The sequence below is a fragment of the Gasterosteus aculeatus genome, chromosome 3 (assembly GCF_964276395.1).
Source record: "Gasterosteus aculeatus chromosome 3, fGasAcu3.hap1.1, whole genome shotgun sequence".
Classification (NCBI taxonomy): Eukaryota; Metazoa; Chordata; class Actinopteri; order Perciformes; family Gasterosteidae; genus Gasterosteus; species Gasterosteus aculeatus.
Genome location: NC_135690.1, coordinates 18,593,722 through 18,609,646, shown reverse-complemented (window position 1 = coordinate 18,609,646; position 15,925 = coordinate 18,593,722). Strand labels below are relative to the sequence as shown.

Sequence of the window (15,925 nt, the reverse complement as noted above, 5' to 3'; positions counted from 1 at the left end):
ACCAGCTCCTCTTCCTCTCCTCTCTTCCTCTCTGGAGGCCTTTTGTGCACCCAGAGACCTCCGCTGACGACCCACCTGGAGGTCTCGTCGTGAACTTCACCGTGTGGACGAGACCCAGAATCCTCTGATGAAGCTTCTGGTCGGAGGTCCGTGGTCCAGGAAATAGATCCTCCTTCAGGTGGAGACACTGGAGTGACTTTAAGAGTGAAAGCGTTAAAACGGGAGCAGCTCTGAACCAGGAGCTGTGGTTTGTTTCTGTATTTCCATCATTGAAGGAATTAGTCCGGTAACATTGTGTCTGTGTGTTTTTATTTATTTCATAACGTGTTCAACACATGAAGAAACAAACACAAAGAACATCAACAGACTTCATCAATATTCCGTATAAAAGCAACTCAACAAACAGAGAATCAACATTCATTTGAAGGAAAAGAAGAATATTTAACAGACAGCTGATGATTCAGCATCATGTTGTTTTATATCAGATATTTAAGTAGAAATACTCCAACTAACACGAGAAATGATTTACACGGATCTACTGCAACTATTGGTAGAATACACACATGTATGTGTTCATGCCTTTAGGATGATGGTGTTCAACATGTGAAGATCAGCAGATGTTTGCTGATCAGAGGGACAAACTGATGGGAGGAGATGAGGAGAGAAGTCCTACATGTGAGCCGCGTTCCTGAGGACCATCACCAGAGAGACTCCACAACAGAACACCAGGCTCTTCACTATCAGCACGACGTACAGCCGGAACAGCAGCTTCACCTGGTACGGAGACGGGCCCGGAGCTGACGGAGGAGCTGACGGAGGAGCTGACGGAGGAGCTGATGGAGGAGCTGATGGAGGAGCTGACGGAGGTGCTGATGGAGGAGCTGATGGAGGAGCTGGCGGAGGAGCTGATGGAGGAGCTGACGGAGGAGCTGATGGAGGAGCTGATGGAGGAACTCTGTCCTCTGAAACAGAAAAGCAGGGACTGGTTGTGAGTGAGGAGCATCAGGAGGAGCCTCCTCTGCTCCTCTGCTGTCTTTACAGCAGCGTCTCCAGGTGAAGATGAAGATGATGACCTCTGGTCACCTTGTTCGCTCGGGGCCTCCACCTTTCCCCCCTCGTGGTGGACGTAGCAGCGGTATCGATAGCGGCTGGTCTCCTGCTGATGGAGCAGCAAGATGGAGGCGGTGCGTCCGGACTCTGTGAACTCCAGCTGCTCTGCATCATCAGGGAGCTTCTCCTGCAGAGAACCGTGCTCCTCACGTCTCCTCCAGGAGAACCGGACCAGAGGAGGAAACATGGAGGAGGCCACACACAGCAGGGAGCTCCTCCCCTGCAGGTGGGCGCTGGATGCTGCTGGGTACACGCTCACCACGGGCTTCACCACCGGCTCACCTGAAGACATAAATAACACGACGTCTGTGATGTAACCTACAAGAATATGATGTAAAGTAACGTGAATAATGTAATATAATACAATGTAATATAATACAACGTAATACAATGTAATATGATGTAATATAATACAACGTAATATAATGTAATATAATACAACGTAATATAATGTAGTATAATGTAATATAATACAACGTAATATGATGTAATATAATACAACGTAATACAATGTAGTATAATGTAATATAATACAACGTAATATGATGTAATATAATGTAATATAATACAATGTAAAATGATTTAATATAAAACAATATAATATGATGTAATTTGATGCAATCAAACAATGTTTTAATACAATATTACATTACGTTTTACAACATTGCATAACGTAATGAAATATAATATAAGTTTATATTACATTATATTATGTAACATAATAGAACACAAAATAATGAATAAATTGATAATCAACACAGCACAGAGTTCACTGCACACAGAATGTGTTCACCTGAATTCTATTATTACAAATACTACATTACAACAAAATATAACTAAATGAACTAAATTTTTCTGTAAAATGATTTTATACAAAATATAACAGATCATTTAAAAATAAAATGTGTCATGAAAACGTAAACCTTTATTAATATAACAAGTATCAAATTTGACTAATATCTTTCCCAATTAAATAATAAGTATAATAATAATGAATATTGTGACGCTTAAAACCAAAAATAAATATAAGACACAACCCTAAAAATACTTTCTTAGAGGGAAACACACGTATGATCTGATGATTTACGGTCACGCTAACAGAAAGCCAACAAACATTCGAATGAACTGCATATTTTAGTCTTTTCCTAAAATACAATCTTCATTTCAGTTACTGTCGTTATAACAATACTATTTATTTAGCCAGCTTACAATTTACTCTTGTTACTACTACTACTACTAATAATACCTCGATTAAAAGACTTACAAATTGTAGCACTTAAATTGTACTTATGTCACTTATCTACAGCAAATTGTAAATTGGCTTATTTAATGAAGTTGTACTTTCTTGTTTCTTGTTCCTCTGAGTTTGTGTCCTTATGGTTAAAAGACTTATTGTAAGTCGCTTTGGATAAAAGCGTCAGATAAATGACATGTGATGTGATGTAATACTAATAATAATACTATTAATTTGTCTTCAAAACAATATACAGTCACTTAAAATATTAACGGCAAGTATTTACTAATTCTATCATAGTAGATTATATTATTATTAGAGTATATATATATTTCAAGTAATACATTTACAGTTTGAAAACAAGGATCATTTTTATTTAATATACTTTCTGATTTAAGATGAAGCTCAATAACTGAAAGTATCAGATTCTGTATATTTTAAATACATTTAAATCACTTTAATCTTCTGCAGGAATAAAGAATAACTAATTTTTAACATTATTGATGCACAGCAGCTGCACGGGATCAATATTTATCTACTAATGATGAAAACATTAATATGGGAAGCATCGTGAACTCATTAAAATCACATTTTCAACTTTTTCAGTGAAACAACTGAAAGAATTAAACGTTTATTCTTACCTGTTACGTACAGTTTGGTCCCAGAGCCAAAGATTAAGTAACTATAACGGTAAACACCATCATCATCATAATAATCACTGTAAAGATCATAATCCCACAGTGAAAGAGAGCGAGACAAAAACCTGCTGAGGACGAGTCGATGAGCCGGAGTCACATTTCATCTCCAGGACGAGTTTCTCATTTCTTCATATTAACGGTTTCTTCTTTTCTTTCTTCTTAAACTCACTAAAACACAACGTCTCCGAGGACACGTTCATGGTCCTCAGAGGACGAACCCAGCGCACTTTGGTGAGTTTGTAGCTGTTTAGGACAAAAACAAATAACGGATCAACAAGGACACATTTCTGTTTAACTTTGATGTATTAAAGCTTGAATAAACATCATTGGTGGATTTATTGACATTTAAACATGAATATTGTTTAAAAGTGATTCTGGTGATTCTGATGTTGGTAATTAAGTTTGAACTTATTTAACTTAGACATTTCTCTGTTAGTTCACAGGTAATAATATGAGGATTCATCCTCTGGGGACCACGAACATCTTCTGCAGATCAAAATCAGACCAGAACTTAAGCCAAAGGTCCCACAGAGAAAACCTTCATTAACCCGATGTGACGGTTCTGGTTCTACAAGCTGAACAGACTGAAAGTCCTCTGAGGTTCATTTGTAATCTGCCATTTTGGGTTTAATGAATGAATTTAACTGAAATACCAAACGAATCGATCAAAGTCATAATGACAATAACAATAAATAATAACAAACAATAATAAATGTTTCATTTACAGAAGTAAAATTTACAGGTGGAATCTGTTTAGCTTTTATTGTGAAGGAGAAACAGGAAGTGTTAGATGATCATTGTGAGGAGATATTAGACTTTATTCCTTAAATAGGACTTTAACCTTCATCAAAATGTTGAAGCTTGTTCATGTTTTAATATAAATTTCTTTAACTTGTTTCATTCTTGTTCTTCCTGAATGAAGCAACAACAAACTGCAGGAATCTTTGAGGCTCGTGTGAATAAAGACGAATAAATCATGAGTCGTGTTTGTGGCTCAGCTGGAGGAGGAACGTCCACCTGAGATGTGGTTTTAGATCTTTGTCAAACGCTTCCTGTTCTTCTGATGGTTTTTGTTCAGGCTGCAGGAAGCTTTGCTCACTGTGGATCCAACAGGCGCAGTAGTAGGAGGCTGAATGAGTGAGATCAACCTTCTGGATCTCCAAATCACAGCCATACTCTTTCTTCACAGCTGTGAAATCATCTTTCTGAGGATGATTGTACCCCTTATATGTGTCACCATCGCTCTTATCAATCCGAAGAATCCGTGTGAATGTTCCTGTGTCTCTCTTCTGGTACCAGTATACATAATCATAGGAGCACCGGTCGGTTCCTCCACAGCTGAAGGAGACTTTCCCACCAACTGTCCTGGTCAACGTCAAATCCTCCTGAATCAGCTGTGCTGCCATGGCAACCAGCGCTGCAGACAAACAGACAGGTGATGAAGGTGCGTCGGAGGCGGAGCTTGTCGAGTGGCTGCAAACACTCACCTGAACTCAGGGCGCACAGAGCAGCAGCAGGGAGGGAAAGCATCGCGTGCATCGTGTTTCCTCTGGTGAACACGAGCAGAAGTGGAGCTCTGAAGCAGCTGGAGGACGAGCTGAGAGGAGGGAGGCGGGTCCTCACACCTCCACCAGCATCCGGTCAGGTGCTAAAGCTGCTCCTCACACAGAAGAACCAGAGCAGCTCAGAGACGATCTGGGACTCTGTGAGGAGGAGGAGGAAGAGGAGGAGGAAAAGGAGGAGGAGGGGGAGGAGGAGGAAGATGAGGATAATGAACAAAAATGTTTCCAGAGCAAATTTCTTGCATAAAGTTTCCAAGTAGAAATGTATAAAGTGAGAATTAACAGTTTTCGCTGTCTGCTTCCACCATTAAACACTGACGGGAGGCGACTGTCACGGAGGGACGTTGACTTTGTATTTGGTCAAAATCATTTTAAAAGCAGCAGCACTTTACTTTGTTTTCATGTTGTTCCTGTTTTATTAAGAACCACATGGAGGGCTGCTGTGTGGACACGAAGAACCACTTTCTACGTGCACGTAACGTTAGCACGCGTTAGCCCGCAGTGGGCTAACAGCGGCTACACGCGCTTGGACGTGTCCCCGTTAGCTAAGCTCAGCTACGCATCAAGGACACGTTGGAATGGACCCCGTGGGCCTGGTTCTCTCTGACTGAGGGACTGTGGTCGACACCAGTCAGCGGGGCGATGATGTTCACCACTGAAGCCACTAGAGGGCGCTGCGCTCCCAGGACAGCTAGCGACACGTGACGAGGGAAACAGGAAGTGGCGTTGCTCTCTGCATGTGACTGTGCAGCGTAGCATGTTGAACGTCGTCTGTGTGCAGAACAGAGAACGTACATTGAACTGTGTGTGTAAACAACATAGTTTGACGCTAAAGGTGTCGATGTTGTTTCGGTCGATGATTCCAGATGTTGTTCATGTGAGAGCTGCTGATGACGCTCTGAACCTTGTACCACACTATGCATAGTCATCATTTTAAGGCTTTGACTCCAGTTTGTTTTCTCCCCTTGATCATATTGGCAGGACGGTTACTACTGCAGGTGTTTGTGTGCAGAAAATATGCATCAAGTTGACTTGTGAAACGTTGAAAGGGATAAAGGGATAATCGTACTCTGGAACTAGTTGATAATCACAAAATGGAACAGCTCCATTGACTCTGCTCTCTACCCAAGGAGTAGTCACGGATAAGGAGCCCTAAATCTAGTGTTGTGTCTGGTGTCATTACATCTCACCCGCCTACATCAGCTTTGGAGGATTAAGACGCTGCAGGTAACTCACCTGCACCTGAAGCAGGAGGTACTGTGTGTACATTCCATGTAGCACAATGACAAAGAAATGCAGTTTAACGTGAGGTATTTATTCATCTGATGAATCACTCCGACCTAAATGAAGACATATTAGCAGGAGATCGTCTACAATACGTGAACAAACGAGGCAGTAGCGATAATCATAATGAATGTGTTTGGTCTCAGATCCTCCAGGCAGAAGAACACGATGAGGACACAGATGTTCCTTCATAAGAGCTCAAGCGCCATCTTGGAACGATGAAAGGTGACGAAACATGTGACCAAGACCGGATTGAACGACGGGCAGGCGTCTGCGTGTGGTTGTTAGTTGTGTCCGGGCGCCGCGCCGCGTCCTCCCACGCAGCTCCCTACACCCACCGACCCACGTACAGTCCCATCGCTCACGACCCCCAAATAGGGGCCGAGGTCCTGAACCCGGCGTGATGGAGGACGCATTGGAGCGTCTTTGGACGGAGCGATGCTGCGAGGTGACTGATCTCCATTGAGGATCCGTAGGGCGAAGTTCAGGTGTCCCAAAGGGAGAGACGCTGGCGTTTGTTACCACGTGCGGCAAGAAGGAAGCTGAGCGCTAAAACTCAAAGAGGAAAATCACGGTCGGGAGGTAGTACGTCTTTAAGGGGTGTGGTTTGGGGAGGAGCTTGAAGAGCGGTCTCGGGCAATCCCTGAGCTGAACCTGCTGAGGACGCAGACGTTTTGAATATTTTTTCAATGTTTCTATGAATTCTCCAAGATCTCTTTTGGATTGAAAAAATATTTCTTTGAATATTATTTATGTGACAACATATTATCCCACTGGTTCCCTCAAAATAACATTTTGATTTCTTCCCCCGGAATTGAGAAAAACAGATAAGATAAGTTTCTGTTTCCATTATTTTATGTCATTATATTGGGATAATTTTCTTTTTTATGTGGCAAACACAGATTTCAGCCTTCACTTATTTCATCGCATAATTTTTCTAATATTTTTTTTAATATTCTTTAGAATATTTTTCTATAATCTCTTTAGTGGTTGAATATTTTTGAAATATTCTACTGAACATGTTTCAGAATATTTCTCTGAATATCCAGCAACTTCTGCTGTATTCAAACAAGCTGTTATTGACTCACTGTCATAGTTGGTAAAGTCTTCTGACGTCTAACTGAAGATCACGGAGCGATGGTCCACCAGAGGAGATGCTTGTAACTGTCGTCGTGTGGCTCCTGTGAGAACGTCTCTGCAGAAACCACACAGCATCTGCTGCAGGAGAGGAAGTGGTGACGGGCTGTGAGCAGCTCGTCATGAGAGCTAATAACCACAGAGAACGTCTGCCACGCTCACCAGCTCCTCTTCCTCTCCTCTCTTCCTCTCTGGAGGCCTTTTGTGCACCCAGAGACCTCCGCTGACGACCCACCTGAAGGTCTCGTCGTGAACTTCACCGTGTGGACGAGACCCAGAATCCTCTGATGAAGCTTCTGGTCGGAGGTCCGTGGTCCAGGAAATAGATCCTCCTTCAGGTGGAGACACTGGAGTGACTTTAAGAGTGAAAGCGTTAAAACGGGAGCAGCTCTGAATCAGGAGCTGTGGTTTGTTTCTGTATTTCCATCATTGAAGGAATTAGTCCGGTAACATTGTGTCTGTGTGTTTTTATTTATTTCATAACGTGTTCAACACATGAAGAAACAAACACAAAGAACATCAACAGACTTCATCAATATTCCGTATAAAAGCAACTCAACACAACAGAGAATCAACATTCATTTGAAGGAAAAGAAGAATATTTAACAGACAGCTGATGATTCAGCATCATGTTGTTTTATATCAGATATTTAAGTAGAAATACTCCAACTAACACGAGGAATGATTTACACGGATCTACTGCAACTATTGGTGGAATACACACTGTATGTGTTCATGCCTTTAGGATGATGGTGTTCAACATGTGAAGATCAGCAGATGTTTGCTGATCAGAGGGACAAACTGATGGGAGGAGATGAGGAGAGAAGTCCTACATGTGAGCCGTGTTCCTGAGGACCATCACCAGAGAGACTCCACAGCAGAACACCAGGCTCTTCACTATCAGCACGACGTACAGCCGGCACAGCAGCTTCACCTGGTACGGAGACGGGCCCGGAGCTGACGGAGGAGCTGACGGAGGAGCTGATGGAGGAGCTGACGGAGGAGCTGATGGAGGTGCTGATGGAGGAGCTGATGGAGGAGCTGATGGAGGAGCTGATGGAGGAACTCTGGCCTCTGAAACAGAAAAGCAGGGTCTGGTTGTGAGTGAGGAGCATCAGGAGGAGCCTCCTCTGCTCCTCTGCTGTCTTTACAGCAGCGTCTCCACGTGAAGATGATGACCTCTGGTCACCTTGTTCGCTCGGGGCCTCCACCTTTCCCCCCTCGTGGTGGACGTAGCAGCGGTATCGATAGCGGCTGGTCTCCTGCTGATGGAGCAGCAAGATGGAGGCGGTGCGTCCGGACTCTGTGAACTCCAGCTGCTCTGCATCATCAGGGAGCTTCTCCTCCAGAGAACTGTGCTCCTCACGTCTCCTCCAGGAGAACCGGACCAGAGGAGGAAACATGGAGGAGGCCACACACAGCAGGGAGCTCCTCCCCTGCAGGTGGGCGCTGGAAGCTGCTGGGTACACGCTCACCACGGGCTTCACCACCGGCTCACCTGAAGACATAAATAACACGACGTCATGTGATGTAACCTACAAGAATATGATGTAAAGTAACGTGAATAATGTGATATAATACAATGTAATATAATGTAATATAATACAACGTAATATGATGTAATATAATACAACGTAATATGATGTAACATAATACAACGTAATACAATGTAATATAATGTAATATAATGTAATCAATCAAACAAACAATATCACGTAATATGATGTAATATAATACAATGTAATATAATGTAATACAACGTAATACAACGTAATATAATGTAATATAATACAATGTAATATAATGTAATTTGATGCAATCAAACAATGTTTTAATACAATATTACACTACATTTGTCAACATTGCATAACGTAATGAAATATAATATAAGTTTAAATTACATTATATTATGTAACATAATAGAACACAATAAATAAATTGATAATCAACACAGCACAGAGTTGACTGTACACAGAATGTGTTCACCTGAATTCTATTATTACAAATACTACATTACAACAAAATATAACTAAATGATTTTCTTAATTTTTCTGTAAAATGATTTTATACAAAATATAACAGATCATTTAAAAATAAAATGTGTCATGAAAACGTAAACCTTTATTAATATAACAAGTATCAAATTTGACTAATATTTTCCCCAATTAAATAATAATTATAATAATAATAATGAATATTGTGACGCTTAAAACCAAAAATAAATATTAGACACAACCCTAAAAATACTTTTTATTTTTCTTACCATTCTGACAGTTGAACCAAATGAGTAAAAAAACACATTCTCTGCTGTACGGAGATAAAATAAAACCTAATTTATCATCAGAGGGAAACACACGTATGATTTGATGATTTACGGTCATGCTAACAGAAAGCCAACAAACATTCGAATGAACTGCATATTTTAGTCTTTTCCTAAAATACAATCTTCATTTCAGTTACTGTTGTTATAACAATACTATTTATTTAGCCAGCTTACAATTTACTCTTGTTACTACTACTACTAATAATAATACCTCGATTAAAAGACTGACAAATTGTAGCACAAAAATTGTACTTATGTCACTTATCTATAGCAAATTGTAAATTGGCTTATTTAATGAAATTGTACTTTCTTATTTTCTTGTTCCTCTGAGTTTGTGTCCTTATGGTTAAAAGCACTTATTGTAAGTCTCTTTGGATAAAAGCGTCAGATAAATGACGTGTGATGTGATGTAATACTAATAATAATACTATTAATTTGTCTTCAAAACAATATACCGTCACTTAAAATATTAACGGCACGTATTTACTAATTCTATCATAGTAGATTATATTATTAGAGTATATATATATATTTAAAGTAATACATTTACAGTTTGAAAACAAGGATCATTTTTATTTAATATACTTTCTGATTTAAGATGAAGCTCAATAACTGAAAGGATCAGATTCTGTATATTTTAAATACATTTCAATGTTTACAATTTCTCTCTAAATCACTTTAATCTTCTGCAGAAATAAAGAATAATTCAGTAATTTTTAACATTATTGATGCACAGCAGCTGCACGGGATCAATATTTATCTACTAATGATGAAAAAACATTAATATGTGAAGCATCGTGAACTCATTAAAATCACATTTTCAACTTGTTCAGTGAAACAACTGAAGGAATTAAACGTTTATTCTTACCTGTTACGTACAGTTTGGTCCCAGAGCCAAAGATTGAGTAATAACCATAATCCCACAGTGAAAGAGAGCGAGACAAAAACCTGCTGAGGACGAGTCGATGAGCCGGAGTCACATTTCATCTCCAGGACGAGTTTCTCATTTCTTCATATTAACGGTTTCTTCTTTTCTTTCTTCTTAAACTCAGTAAAACACAACGTCTCCGAGGACACGTTCATGGTCCTCAGAGGACGAACCCAGCGCACTTTGGTGAGTTTGTAGCTGTTTAGGACAAAAACAAATAACGGATCAACAAGGACACATTTCTGTTTAACTTTGATGTATAAAAGCTTGAATAAACATCATTGGTGGATTTATTGACATTTAAACATGAATATTGTTTAAAAGTGATTCTGGTGATTCTGATGTTTGTAATTAAGTTTTAACTTATTTAACTTAGACATTTCTCTGTTAGTTCACAGGTATTACTATGAGGATTCATCTTCTGGGGACCACGAACATCTTCTGCAGATCAAAATCAGACCAGAACTTAAGCCAAAGGTCCCACAGAGAAAACCTTCATCAACCCGATGTTGTCAGTCAGGCCGGAGCCGGGGAGGAGGACAAGGACGCAGAGAGGTTTGACTGCTAGAGATTTATTCCATTAATTCCTATATCTAATAATACCATATACAAAGATCCTTTCACAAACTAACACTAACGCGGGTGTGGACATGCACGACTACAAGACACACTGGCACAGGACAAAGGGAGACGCAGACAATAAGTATCCATGAGGGAGGTGAGGGAACAGGTGGAGACAATCGACAGGAGACACCTGAGGAAGGGCAAGGCACCTGAAACGAGAGGGGGTTTAGACAAGAAGGGACCTGGGCAGGCGGAGGCGTACAGCAGCTGGGTTGATCACTCTGGACACGGGGAACGGGCCGACGAAACGTGGGGCCAGCTTGCGTGACTCCACCTGCAGGGGCAGTTCCTTGGCCGCGAGCCGCACTCGCTGGCCGGGCTGATAAGCCGGAGCCGGACTCCGTCTGCGGTCTGCTGCCCTCTTGACCCTGTCCCCCTGTCTGATCAGCGTCTGGCGAGCTGCTGCCCAGATGCGGCGGCAGCGGCGGACCAGGGCGTGAGCAGAGGGCACAGACACCTCTGATTCGGACTCTGGGAAAAAGGGGGGTTGGTAGCCTGTTACGTACAGTGCTCTATGGGTATAGGTCTACAGATATGGTGTTCTTTTTTGTGTTGTTGGTTTGTGTTTTTGTCTTCCCCTTCTGTTTCCATTCTCTCACTTCACAGATGTGCACACCTGGTTCCCCTCGTCCAATCACCACACCTGTTCCAGATCTCCCATCAATCATTCCCCTTTATATAGTCAATGTTTGTTTTCAGTGAGGGAGGCTCTTCTGTGTTGAGCTGGGCCCTCGGGTTGAAGAGCACTGTCTTGTGTTAAAATTGAATTAGTAACAGCCTACTGGTGTTTTTGTGATATCTTTTGGTTGTGCGCACAGGGTCAATGAGGACAGGTAAGATACTCCGGGGTTTACATATTGCATACACGTAGGTGTACCTGTTGTTAGTACCCTAGGCTAAAGTGAGCACCACCCATTGTACTTTTGGGTGCTAAGCACCGGCCAATGGGAGGGAGGGGGGGGGGTTGTTTATGTTCTTTTCTTGGATGCCACTGACAGTCCTTGTTGATCCCTGTGTTGCTCTTTTGAAAAATAAATACTTTCTTGTTGCGTTTTGTGTATTGGATTTTGTGTGGCTGGCGCCTCACTTGCCTTGACCTGTTGCCCTTATGTTGCGCTCCAGGTCGAGCCACCAGGGAGCGTAACATAGCCGAACACACATTGGAAGGGGGGGACATACCAGTGGCGGAAGTGGGGAGGGAGTTATGGGCGAACTCGACCCACGTCAGGTGCTTGCTCCAGGCTGCAGGGCACTGCGCCACCAGGCAGCGGAGGCCGGTTTCCAGCTGTTGGTTGAGGCGCTCCGTCTGGCCGTGAGCCTCAGGGTGGTACCCTGATGTAAGGCTCGCCGTGGCTCCGATGAGCTTGCAAAACTCCTTCCAGAACCTGGAGACGAATTGTGGCCCCCGATCCGACACAATGTCCTGGGGTAAACCGTGAATCCTAAACACACTGTCCATCATCACCACTGCCGTCTCCTTAGCTGATGGCAGTTTAGGTAGGGCTATGTAGTGCACCGTCTTGGAAAATCTGTCCACCACAGTCAGGATAGCGGTGTTACCGTTTGACGTCGGGAGCCCCGTGACAAAGTCTACCGATATCTCGTCCCATGGCCGGGACGGAATGGGCAGTGGCTGGAGCAAGCCTGCCCGGGTTCTGGAGGAGTTCTTGTTTCTGGCACAGACGGAGCATGCCTCCACGTACTCCCGGACCTCCGGCTCCATGGCGGGCCACCAGAACCTGGCAAACATGGTCCGCCGTACGCCCGGATGCCAGGTGAGCAGGGACGAGTGAGCCCAGTGAATCACCTGAGGGCACAATTCCACGGGGACAAACAGCCGATTATCAGGACACCTACGAGGTGGAGGGGTCACACAGTTTAGTGGGAGGATAGGCTCAGGTGCCCTGGCCACCGACTTAGGGCTGAACAACCGTGATGGCTTGGTGTTCCTCGCCCCCGGTCTGTAAGATAAAGAAAAATCAAAGCGGTTAAAAAACAATGACCATTGGGCTTGACGCGAATTGATTCGCTTGGCTTTCCTAATATATTGTAGATTTTTGTGATCTGTCCAAACCAAAAACGGGTGCTGAGCCCCCCTCAAACCAGTGCCGCCATTCCTCCAATGTCGCCTTCACTGCCAGTAGCTCCCGGTCCCCCACGTCATAGTTCCGCTCTGCTGGCCTCAATCGGCGGGACAAAAAGGCACAGGGGTGAAGCTTGTGGTCCCCTTCGGCTCGCTGGGAGAGGATGGCCCCGATCCCCTCGCTGGAGGCGTCCACTTCCACCACGAACTGACGAGCCGGGTCGGGGAGTGTGAGGATGGGAGCTGTGGTGAATCTCCGCTTGAGCTCCCGACGCAGGCTGCGTCTGCGTCGGCCGACCAGCGGAACGGGACCTGTGGGGGAGTGAGAGCATGGAGCGGGGCTGCTGTCGCGCTGAAGCCTCTGATAAACCGCCTGTAGAAGTTCGCAAAACCGAGGAATTGCTGCAACTTCTTGCGGTTATCAGGTGTAGGCCAATCGGCTACCGCACTTACTTTAGCCGGATCCATCTGAACCTTTCCAGGAGCTACGATAAAGCCCAGGAAGAAGACAGTAGTGGCATGGAACTCACTCTTTTCCGCCTTGACATATAGACAATTAGGAATCAGGGGAGACAATCGACAGGAGACACCAGAGGAAGGGCAAGGCACCTGAAACAAGAGTGGGTTTAGACGCCACAATAAAACAGGAAGTATCAAAATCAGACGTAAGACGGGACACAAACACAAACTTCACCAACATGTATGACAGATGTGACGGTTCTGGTTCTACAAACTGACTGAAAGTCCTCTGAGGTTCATTTGTAATCTGCCATTTTGGGTTTAATGAATGAATTTAATTGAAATACCAAACGAATCGATCAAAGTCATAATGACAATAACAATAAATAATAACAAACAATAATAAATGTTTCATTTACAGGAGTTAAATTTACAGGTGAAATCTGTTTAGCTTTTATTGTGAAGGAGAAACAGGAAGTGTTAGATGATCATTGGGAGGAGATATTAGACTTTATTCCTTAAATAGGACTTTAACCTTCATCAAAATGTTGAAGCTTGTTCATGTTTTAATATAAATTTCTTTAACTTGTTTCATTCTTGTTCTTCCTGAATGAAGCAGCAACAAACTGCAGGAAACTTTGAGGCTCGTGTGAATAAAGACGAATAAATCATGAGTCGTGTTTGTGGCTCAGCTGGAGGAGGAACGTCCACCTGAGATGTGGTTTTAGATCTTTGTCAAACGCTTCCTGTTCTTCTGATGGTTTTTGTTCAGGCTGCAGGAAGCTTTGCTCACTGTGGATCCAACAGGCGCAGTAGTAGGAGGCTGAATGAGTGAGATCAACCTTCTGGATCTCCAAATCACAGCCATACTCTTTCTTCACAGCTGTGAAATCATCTTTCTGAGGATGATTGTACGACTTATCTATGGATCCACTTCTCTTATTAATATCAAGAATCAGTGTGAATGTTCCTGTGTCTCTCTTCTGGTACCAGTAGACATAATCACTGGGGCACTGGTCAGTTCCTCCACAGCTGAAGGAGACTTTCCCACCAACTGTCCTGGTCAACGTCAAATCCTCCTGAATCAGCTGTGCTGCCATGGCAACCAGCGCTGCAGACAAACAGACAGGTGATGAAGGTGCGTCGGAGGCGGAGCTTGTCGAGTGGCTGCAAACACTCACCTGAACTCAGGGCGCACAGAGCAGCAGCAGGGAGGGAAAGCATCGCGTGCATCGTGTTTCCTCTGGTGAACACGAGCAGAAGTGGAGCTCTGAAGCAGCTGGAGGACGAGCTGAGAGGAGGGAGGCGGGTCCTCACACCTCCACCAGCATCCGGTCAGGTGCTAAAGCTGCTCCTCACACAGAAGAACCAGAGCAGCTCAGAGACGATCTGGGACTCTGTGAGGAGGAGGAGGAAGAGGAGGAGGAAAAGGAGGAGGAGGGGGAGGAGGAAGGGGAGGAGGAGGAGGAGGAGGAGGAAGAGGGGGAAGGGGAGGGAGAGGGGGAGGAAGAGGAGGAGGAGGAGGAGGAGGAAGAGGAAGAGGAGGAGGGGGAGGACGAGGAAAAGGGGGAGGAGGAAGAGGAAGAGGAGGAGGAAGAGGAGGAGGAGGGGGAGGAAGAGGAGGAGGAAGAGGAGGGGGAGGAGGAAGAGGAGGAGGAGGAGGAAGAGGAGGAGGAGGAGGAGGAAGAGGGGGAGGAGGAAGAGGAAGAGGAGGAGGAGGAGGAGAAGGAGGGGGAGGAGGAGGAGGCGGAGGGGGAGGAAGAGGAGGAGGAGGAAGAGGGGGAGGAGGAAGAGGAAGTGGAAGAGGAGGAGGAAGAGGAGGAGGGGGAGGAGGAGGAGGCGGATGGGGAGGAAGAGGAGGAGGAAGAGGAGGAGGAGGAGGACGAGGAAAAGGGGGAGGAGGAAGAGGAGGAGGAGGAGGGGGATGAGGAGGACGAGGAAAAGGGGGAGGAGGAAGAGGAGGAGGAAGAGGAGGAGGAGGAGGAGGAAGAGGAGGGGGAGGAGGAAGAGGAAGAGGGGGGGGAGGAGGAGGAAGAGGAAGAGGAGGAGGAAGAGGGGGGGGAGGAAGAGGAAGAGGAGGAGGAGGAAGAGGGGGAGGAGGAAGAGGAGGAGGAGGAGGAAGAGGAGGAGGAGGAAGAGGAAGAGGGGGAGGAGGAGGAGGGGGAGGAGGAGGAGGTGGAGCGGGAGGAGGAGGAAGAGGAGGAGGAAGAGGAAGAGGAGGAGGAGGAGGAAGAGGAGGAGGAGGAGGAGGAAGAGGAGGAGGAGGAGGAAGAGGAAGAGGAAGAGGGGGAGGAGGAGGAGGAGGAGGGGGAGGAGGAGGAGGAGGAGGAGGAGGTGGAGCGGGAGGAGGAGGAAGAGGAGGAGGAAGAGGAAGAGGAGAAGGAGGAGGAAGAGGAGGAGGAGGAAGAGGAAGAGGAGGAGGAGGAGGAAGAGGAAGAGGAAGAGGGGGAGGAGGAGGAGGAGGAGGAGGAGGAGGAAGAGGA

The 15,925-nt window shown here is 44.6% G+C and overlaps 1 protein-coding gene and 1 long non-coding RNA gene across 4 annotated transcripts; one reads left to right on the top strand and one right to left on the bottom strand.

Moving 5' to 3' along the window:
• Positions 1-297: 297 nt before the first annotated feature.
• LOC120812986 (uncharacterized) lies at positions 298-7,058 on the bottom strand. 3 transcript variants are annotated; one of them, XM_078099986.1, is made up of 4 exons: positions 6,977-7,058; positions 4,530-4,737; positions 1,084-1,392; positions 298-962 (listed from the first exon to the last, which is right to left on the bottom strand). In XM_078099986.1, the coding sequence occupies exons 2-4, from the start codon at positions 4,579-4,581 to the stop codon at positions 670-672; spliced, it is 654 nt and encodes a 217-aa protein (XP_077956112.1). In that variant the 5' UTR covers positions 4,582-4,737; positions 6,977-7,058; the 3' UTR covers positions 298-669. The 3 variants fall into 3 exon arrangements, 2 of the variants coding, with proteins under 2 accessions (XP_077956112.1, XP_077956114.1); XM_078099988.1 differs by having other exon boundaries at positions 298-809; XR_013467231.1 differs by lacking the exons at positions 298-962; positions 4,530-4,737; positions 6,977-7,058 and adding an exon at positions 3,108-4,018 and having other exon boundaries at positions 1,255-1,392.
• On the top strand, positions 744-1,591 carry LOC144405576 (uncharacterized). The gene is made up of 2 exons (XR_013467232.1): positions 744-866; positions 927-1,591. It is a non-coding gene; the product is annotated as an uncharacterized LOC144405576 (long non-coding RNA).
• Positions 7,059-15,925: the final 8,867 nt, after the last annotated feature.